This window comes from Halyomorpha halys, unplaced genomic scaffold (assembly GCF_000696795.3).
Source record: "Halyomorpha halys isolate HHAL.00 unplaced genomic scaffold, Hhal_1.1 Scaffold116.1, whole genome shotgun sequence".
Classification (NCBI taxonomy): domain Eukaryota; kingdom Metazoa; phylum Arthropoda; class Insecta; order Hemiptera; family Pentatomidae; genus Halyomorpha; species Halyomorpha halys.
The window spans coordinates 909,022-916,858 of NW_027105704.1; the positions used below are offsets into that span (position 1 = coordinate 909,022).

The 7,837-nt window shown below is 32.8% G+C and overlaps 1 protein-coding gene and 1 long non-coding RNA gene across 3 annotated transcripts in view; one reads left to right on the forward strand and one right to left on the reverse strand.

Moving 5' to 3' along the window:
• The window catches only part of LOC106677965 (protein takeout), a 13,834-nt gene extending 10,293 nt beyond the window's left edge, over nt 1-3,541 (forward strand). For both annotated transcript variants that reach the window (XM_014416195.3, XM_014416196.3), the window contains exon 6: nt 2,794-3,541. In XM_014416195.3, coding sequence (XP_014271681.1) covers nt 2,794-2,945 — 152 coding nt within the window. In that variant the 3' untranslated portion in view covers nt 2,946-3,541. The remainder of the gene's footprint in view (nt 1-2,793) is intronic.
• A 4,058-nt stretch (nt 3,542-7,599) lies between these two features.
• LOC136797220 (uncharacterized) overlaps nt 7,600-7,837 on the reverse strand; it is a 4,529-nt gene continuing 4,291 nt past the window's right edge. Inside the window, exon 2 of the long non-coding RNA XR_010845059.1 lies at nt 7,600-7,715. This is a non-coding gene — a long non-coding RNA (uncharacterized lncRNA). The remainder of the gene's footprint in view (nt 7,716-7,837) is intronic.

The window sequence follows — 7,837 nt, forward strand, 5'->3', positions numbered from 1 at the left end:
AGCGACGACACATCAAATTTTTCGATTCACTTCAGTACTGTACGAATCCGTTATTCAACACGTTAACACCTGCCCCCCCTCCGGTGCGTTGGCAACACACTACGTAAGGTCACATAGTATTAGGATTAAGTTTTTATTAGAATTAAGTTTGCTAAATTCAGAAATAATGTGTGTCCCAACACATTATACACTTTTATAAATTCTGACAACAAAAATAATACACTCCAAAAGACTCCTTATAATGTAGATGTTCTACAGAAAAAGGAGAAAGTTCATTGTTTATAAATACGCCATTAAAATTTTGAAGGGGTTTTGGGAAAAAAAACAGAGCTTCATGTTCAGCATCTGAACAGGTATATCACATTTTAACCGAAGAATTGGGAATGAAATAATTATCCGCAGAATGGGTGCCGCGGCTCTTGACATTGGATCATAAACGCACCAGATTCGGAACGTCCGAACAAAATTCGGCCCGTTTTCAGCGCCGGTTTGTGACTGCAGATAAAACTTGGGTCCACTACTATACCCCAGAGACAAAACAGCAGTCAAAGCAGAGGAAACATACTGAGTCACCACCACCAAAGAAAGCAAAGGTAGTACGTTCGGCCAGAAAGGTCATGGCCTCAGTTTTCTGAGATGCAAAAGACATTCTCCTGATAGATTATCTTCCTACTGGCCAAACAATTATGGGGCAATACTACGCAAATCTCATAGACCAGCTACATGAAAAGATACGCAAAAAAAGGCCTGGTTTGGCATTGAAAAAAGTCATCTTTCATAAGAACAACGCCCACCCGCCCACAAGTGCTATTGCCACGGCAGAAGTTCATGGACTGAGGTACGAATTGTTGCCACATCCATCTTATTCACCTGATTTGACACCACCAGACCTTCATCTCTTCCCCAAGCTGAAAATGTCCCTAGGTGGATGGAGATTTCCTACAACTGACAACCAAATTGGAGAGGTATTTTGCAGGCCTGGAGGAATCTCATTTTCGAGATGGGATCAAGGCATTGGAACATCGCTGGACCAAATACATCAGTCTACAGGGAGACTCTGTTGGAAAATAAAAGCAGTTCCACCGAGGTAAGACACTTCTTTCTAGGACATTCGGAGAACTTTTCAAATCACCCTTGTAGATATTGAAGTATTTAAGAAGTATGCCCCCTGAAGTTTATTTTATTCCAGAAAAACCTAAAATATCCGCTTCATTTTGCATTACGAATTGCATATCTTTCAAACTACGTACACTAAACATTTTCATAGCCCATTATTTAAAGTAGAGTAAATTCTCTAAAATATGAGCACTAATAGACTCTTGTAAGTCTAATAGTTCCTCAGCTATATTATTTCATAAACCAAATATGGAGAAATCAACATTTTGTGAACTTATTTTGGCAAATTTTATGGAAACTACTACTCCTAGGAAAATACCAATTATAAACTACGGTTTATAGAACATTAAACTATCTTTAATTTGAGTGCAAATAGATATCTAAATAAGTTGTACCACGTATGGTTACCTAATTCAGATTGGATATTACCTTTTTCTACCATTGGTACTTGAAGATATACGGTGAAATATGTATCTGGTTTTTTGTTGTGTCCGTTCCAGGGAATACGACTAGAAAATATTACGAGGTGAGGGGCTTCCTCGTGATGAATATCTGTAATAATTATAATGATTAAACTTAAGTAATTATTTAAGGGATATAGTTCTCCAAAAATAAATTTACTAACTACTTGCATAACATTTTCTTTTAAATGTTGCTTTCTAAAAAACTAATCTCGGAAACAATTGAACTTAAAAACGTTTTTTAGGGAACTTACCTCAGAAGTGGCTAATAGAATAAATTCTAAAGCACTTTGCGTTTATTCCCAAACCTGGCCGAATACAAAATCTGATTGGCCGCCATTTTAAAACAAAAAGGCGGGTCCTGATAATAAGTTCCGAGGGTGACTTGTAGTTTTTGATGCCAAATTTAAAAAAGATTGGTTCACTCGTTCCAGAAAAAATCCTTGGACTGACGGATTTATTTTAATATAATTTTTTGTGTTCAGCATATCTTGAAACTCAAAACCTCAAATTTTGAAGAGGTGCTTTTTATTCTTTTTTTTTTTTTTGCTTTGTCGATTATGAAGGTTCAATATTGAAAATAAACTAAATTTGACCTCCTTCATTTAAACAGTGGGTCTTACACATTTAATAATAAAGATAGAAGTAAATATTGTCTGGTTGACCTCCGAGTCTGTTATGTTAAATATAACTGGGTAATATTTTCAGATGCACTAAAAAGTTCAAAAGGAGTTGATATGGGTGTGAATCTGATAATAGTATGCAGATCCTGAGAGAGTCAATGCAATCATCAATCAGTACAGATTTATCTTAAATATTTTATAAACTTTTTTTTCTGAAGCAGTCAAGGTCTGAAACAGATTTTCCTCCACATCATAAGAATAACTGAGCAGTAGTTTAATTAAATAAATTAATTATTGGATAGGATAACACTATATTCTATAGCACAACTATAGACACATCCCAAAACTTAAAATATTTTTTTATTTCACAAATATAAAATTTTTGTTGACCTTCTAATCAGTTCTCATGGTATTTTTCCAATATTAACCCTATCTAAAACTCTTTTTTTTTGTTTAACAAGAGGAAATCGATAATTATGTTACAAGTATTTGTGTCTAATAATTTGTAAATTACACTTAAAAAATATTTACTAATTTTTAATAAAACTATCAACAAAATCAAGTTTTTTTACTATTAATTCTTTGTTTTGAAGGTGATGCAATGAATAGATTTCTAAACAACAATTGGAAGGAAGCCTTCGAATCTTACAGGGAACTACCAGAGCAAGCATTTGCTGACTTCATGAAAATTCATATGAACTCTGTCTATACAAGATTTCCTGAAAATGAAATATTCCCAAAATAAATAGAAGGAATAACTACAGAAAGAAAATTGTGCTTATAAATAAAAATGCCATCCCTAATTGAGAAGAAGAAAGGAAAGACTGAATATATCGAGAAGACTCTTTATTGAAATATTTACAGAAATTAAGAGTGAGATAATTTTCTAGAACATATTTGATTTTTAATTAAAAAATTCATTTTGATATCTCATTATTTTATAAATTGAACAAATTACTTTGTAATGCATGGATTTTAGAATTGTATTTTTTTTAAATTGGTGAAAAATTTAACACCTTTTTGTATTTTGGTAATATTCTGTGATATTTATGGATCTTTATATATAGTCATGAGCAGTTTTAAATGAATAGTTTTAATTCATTGTATGTAAAATGCAATGCAGTATTTTTTTGTACAATGCTATAAGTATTAAATCATAATAAAAACTATAATTATATTGTCCATTAATTTGCTAAAACAATCAGTATAAAAACCACTTATATTGTAATAGTTGCTTGGTTGTTTTGACCTACTATAGGTCAAGACAAAGAGGCCATTAACTCAACTTATATGTTTTTAATGCCTAAACAATGTACAATAAAGGAGCATGTTTGGTCAAAATTCTCATGATTACCTTATCTCTGGGTATTATTCTGTTATTCACAGTCTCTAAGGGGAAAGTGACTATATATAAACAGTTCTGAAGTCTTGTAAAGTTGTTTGTCAGGACATGTATTCCACCACGTATTTAATTTCAGTGCAGGTCATTTTCAAGGCTAAAATTAAAGAGGAATAAAGACCAAGTTCAGTATGTACACAAGATTGTACTCCCACGATAAAACATAACTAAACCCTTACATTTGAAATAAATCAAAACCTCTTGACAAAGCTAAATTTTTTTTTTCTAAATTAGCCAAAAAATTGATTTTCATATTTAAATAAATTATCCACATTCATGAAAAAAGTGTGATTTAAACATGCAATGATAAGATTTTATCATATCTGTATGTTTCAAAATAAAGTATTATGGCGATTGATGTTATTTATTTTTATAATACATATAGCCATTGTTCTTCATTCAGTAACATAAATATTCTTCTAATTAACTGACTCAAAATTACTTCAGTGATTTGAAGAAATTATTTCGCAATTCTTTAGTCATTTTACACAAGAATGAAATGGCAACTGCAAATATTTTAGGAATACTTCAACGCTTACTTAACCAATGTTACAGACTTCCAATTTATTGAAAAACTATTTAACAAGAACTGGTTGTTGAAACATCCATTAATAATAGTAATGTGAACCACTACAACCCAAGAAGGGTCAGGTTTTTTTGAACGACGGTTATGGAAGGAGGTGATTTGTCTAAGATCATGTTCAACCACAGGCTTTTCCCCAATTATGGATACCCACTTTATAGAGGTTGGGTGTGCTCTACGAGAGCCTGCCAAACCCATAGGGTTGACTCACGGCTAAAGAATAAATAATTAATTAATTACTGGAGAAGATGGTCGGGTGGGGAGGTCTGTAAAAATAAAAGACATAAATAAACAAAAAATTTAGAGAATAAATAATTACGTGCTACAGCTATTCATACCCAGATCCTAGGAGTTAGTAACAAAGCACCATACACACTGAGTTACTCCACTCCCTGTACACAACTACTGTTGAAAAATGTGCAGTTTGGTTAAACACAATTTTCACTTCCAATAACACCCTCACAGTTCGAAAAAAGATTTGTTTGATCAGAAAATCTGTCAAACAATTTACTTATTCAACTACATTTTGCTGGTGTAGCCTCTAAAATCCCCAATAGATAGACATATTTATGATACTCGGAGTTATCTAATGGCCCAAAAACTAAATCTCTGAGGAAACTGTCAACAAATAAATTGGATTGTAAATTTTGAATTTAAATTACTGGACTTCCTAAACTCAAAAGCCGCCAGAATACCCATCCTCCTACCGTCCCATCCCTCTGTTACCTATCATGGGCAAAATCCTGGAGGAACTTATCTTGAAACGCCTGACGCCTGTATCCCATCCTTCATTCCAATCGCATAGTCCCAGACCACCAGTTCCGATTCCGAACTTCCCTCTCCATTATCCAGCAATGCCATTGTGAGGTTGATGTTGTCTCGTCTTCATTGGGGCGAATATACTGCTCGGGAGTCTTTCTTGATGTAGAACAGGCTTTTGATCGGGTCTGGCATCCAGGACTGCTATACAAGATCCATAAAATCCTACCCCCTACATACTTCCTCATTATCCATTCTTATCTCTCCGACAGATTATTTTAAGTAAATCACAACAGCACTTATTCATCCCTATTCCGTGAGTCTGCTGGCATACCTCAGGGTAGTATCCTAGGTCCTATCCTATATACAGTTTTTACAGCTGACATCTCAATCCATCCTCACACTACTCTCACCACGTATGCCAATGACACATGTCTATTGTCAGTGAACAATGATTCTTACATTGTATCCCAAACCCTCCAATCCCACATCACTACTCTTGAAGAATGGTGCCAAAACGGGAGGATTAAAATAAATTCCAATAAATCCCACCAAATCACATTTACCCTTCGTCGTAAATCCATGACCTCTTGCACCACTGTATTCTTTAATAATACCCTACTTATTCCTGTTGAACAGATCCGTTACTTAGGACTACATCTGGACAAATGACTGACATGGAATCCTTATACAAGACTGAAAGGACAGGAGACTACTGATTAATTCTGACTATTACAACATTTAGTAGACAAACGGTCTAAGCTATCCAACGGCCAATCCATTACAAAAGACTGATCTACATGACTAATATAAGGCCTATCTGGACATGCGGAGTTGAGCTTTGGGGCTCAACTAAACCATCAAATTCCTCCTGAATCCAATCCTTACAGTCCAAAATCCTTAATGCTCCTTACTTTGTCACAAATCAAGTCATCCACCTCAATATCTCATATGTTGCCGATTTGGCCATAACCAGAAACCAATCCTTCCATGATAAACTTCCCAACCACCCAAATCCACTTGTTTCTAAACTGGCTTCTCCATCATTAACAAATAATCCTCTTAGGCATCAGAAAAGAAGATGGCCTCGAGATCTTCTCCTCTAGAAATGTTAGTGGAGTTCTATCAATGGGTAGATTCTCCACATGTTTGTATCATGTTACTATGTCACCTACAGCAAATTTACTTGTTATATATATTTTATACAGTTGTAAATAACAATAAATAAATTATTAAAAAAAAAAAATTACTGGACTGTTGTGTGAATGTGAAACTTTAATATCACAAGGATTCATGCTTAGTTTTATTAATGATAACATATAATTTGCAATAGACTTGGTCAAAATGAATGGTTCACAAAATTATTCTTTATCAATTTTAATAAAACTCTGGTCTCCCTATAAAAACTTCAAATATTTTGGAATGCATGTACCCTTAACTGCTCATTTTAATTTAACTTGCTAGAATTCTCTATACTTGGGAATACTTTCTTCTCTATTATTATTATATCCAAGAATTGAAACCTAACTATGTATCTCCTTTAATTTTATTATTCTATGAATTCAAAAAACAAATTATCCACTTCAAACTTTCTTCCTTTTCTATTTTTCCCAGAACAACAAATACCCTAGATTAGAGTGAATCTGTGAGTTGGGAGAAAATTATTGGGTTTTAAAACATGATTTCCAGGGTTCCAATATTGTCTTTATCATTAATTTTTTCCTAAATGAGTAAAACGAAACCTGCAGGGATTTCAGTTTACTGATATCGAAAGTCAATATTTTCCCAATACTATTGTTGTTAAACTCTTTTCAGATTCCTCTTCAAAGCCATTTTTTTTTTTAATTGCTAAATGTAGAAAAAATGCATCCATGTCACAGTTTTTAAAAACTCCACAGATCTTTGGCCAAATGTTACACTGTATGAAAAAGTGCTCTTGCTATTGTCACACCATGATTAAAGGCCGAAAGTCCCTAAAAGTACTTTATACTAAAAAGCTTCAAGTCACATCTATAGTGCACATGTTCTATCATGTTTCTGAAGTAGTTCGGTCTGAATCCCCGGTGATAGATTTGCTGATTTCATCTGTTAAAAATTACTTTTTTTAAAAGTTCTAAACTGAATGCAAATTTTCAGTAATATGAAGCCATATCTCAAACTCAGAATTTGTTAAGAAATCTGATTTTGAAAAATTATCTAAGTTCTACATCCATATACTATAATATAAATAAAAATAGCACTAAAATTTAAATTACAGAACTTGCTTTTATTAAAAACTATAGAACTTATTAATGAGACGTTTAGCAAAACAGAAGAAACAAAAAAAAATCCAGATGAAACTGCAAGATGTCTTAAAAACTAATCCAAACCACTAATACTTCACATCATTAGTACAAAAGAGATGAAAGTAATAAAAAGAGAAAGAAAATGTTAATTGAGTAGAACTTTTTTGAAAGTAGGTACTAAGGTTCGAGATATGACATAGTTGTAAACTTAAAAATTAAAGTTTCCAAATGTTTTCTCTTATTACAAGCGAAATGTTTTTTATTAAGTTAATAAAATAAATACATATATAAGTACATACTTGTAATTGTTAATTAAATGAAAATCCTATAAAGATAGATCTTTTATAGTGATATAGAAGGCTGTAGGGCAAAGTATTAAATAGATCACTTTTATTTCGATATAACTTATAAATATCAGCAACAGGCAGCAGTGGTAGAAGTAAATCAGCAAAGGTGTCTTAAATAGAATACAATATTATAAGATAGAGCCTGCAAGAACAAAAAAATGGTTACAATGAATATAAAGAAAATGCTTATCTACACAGAGCTGAAATTGAATGAAGTAGCCTGAAAATTCTTTACAAATAAGAAAGTATAATACTACAGCAATA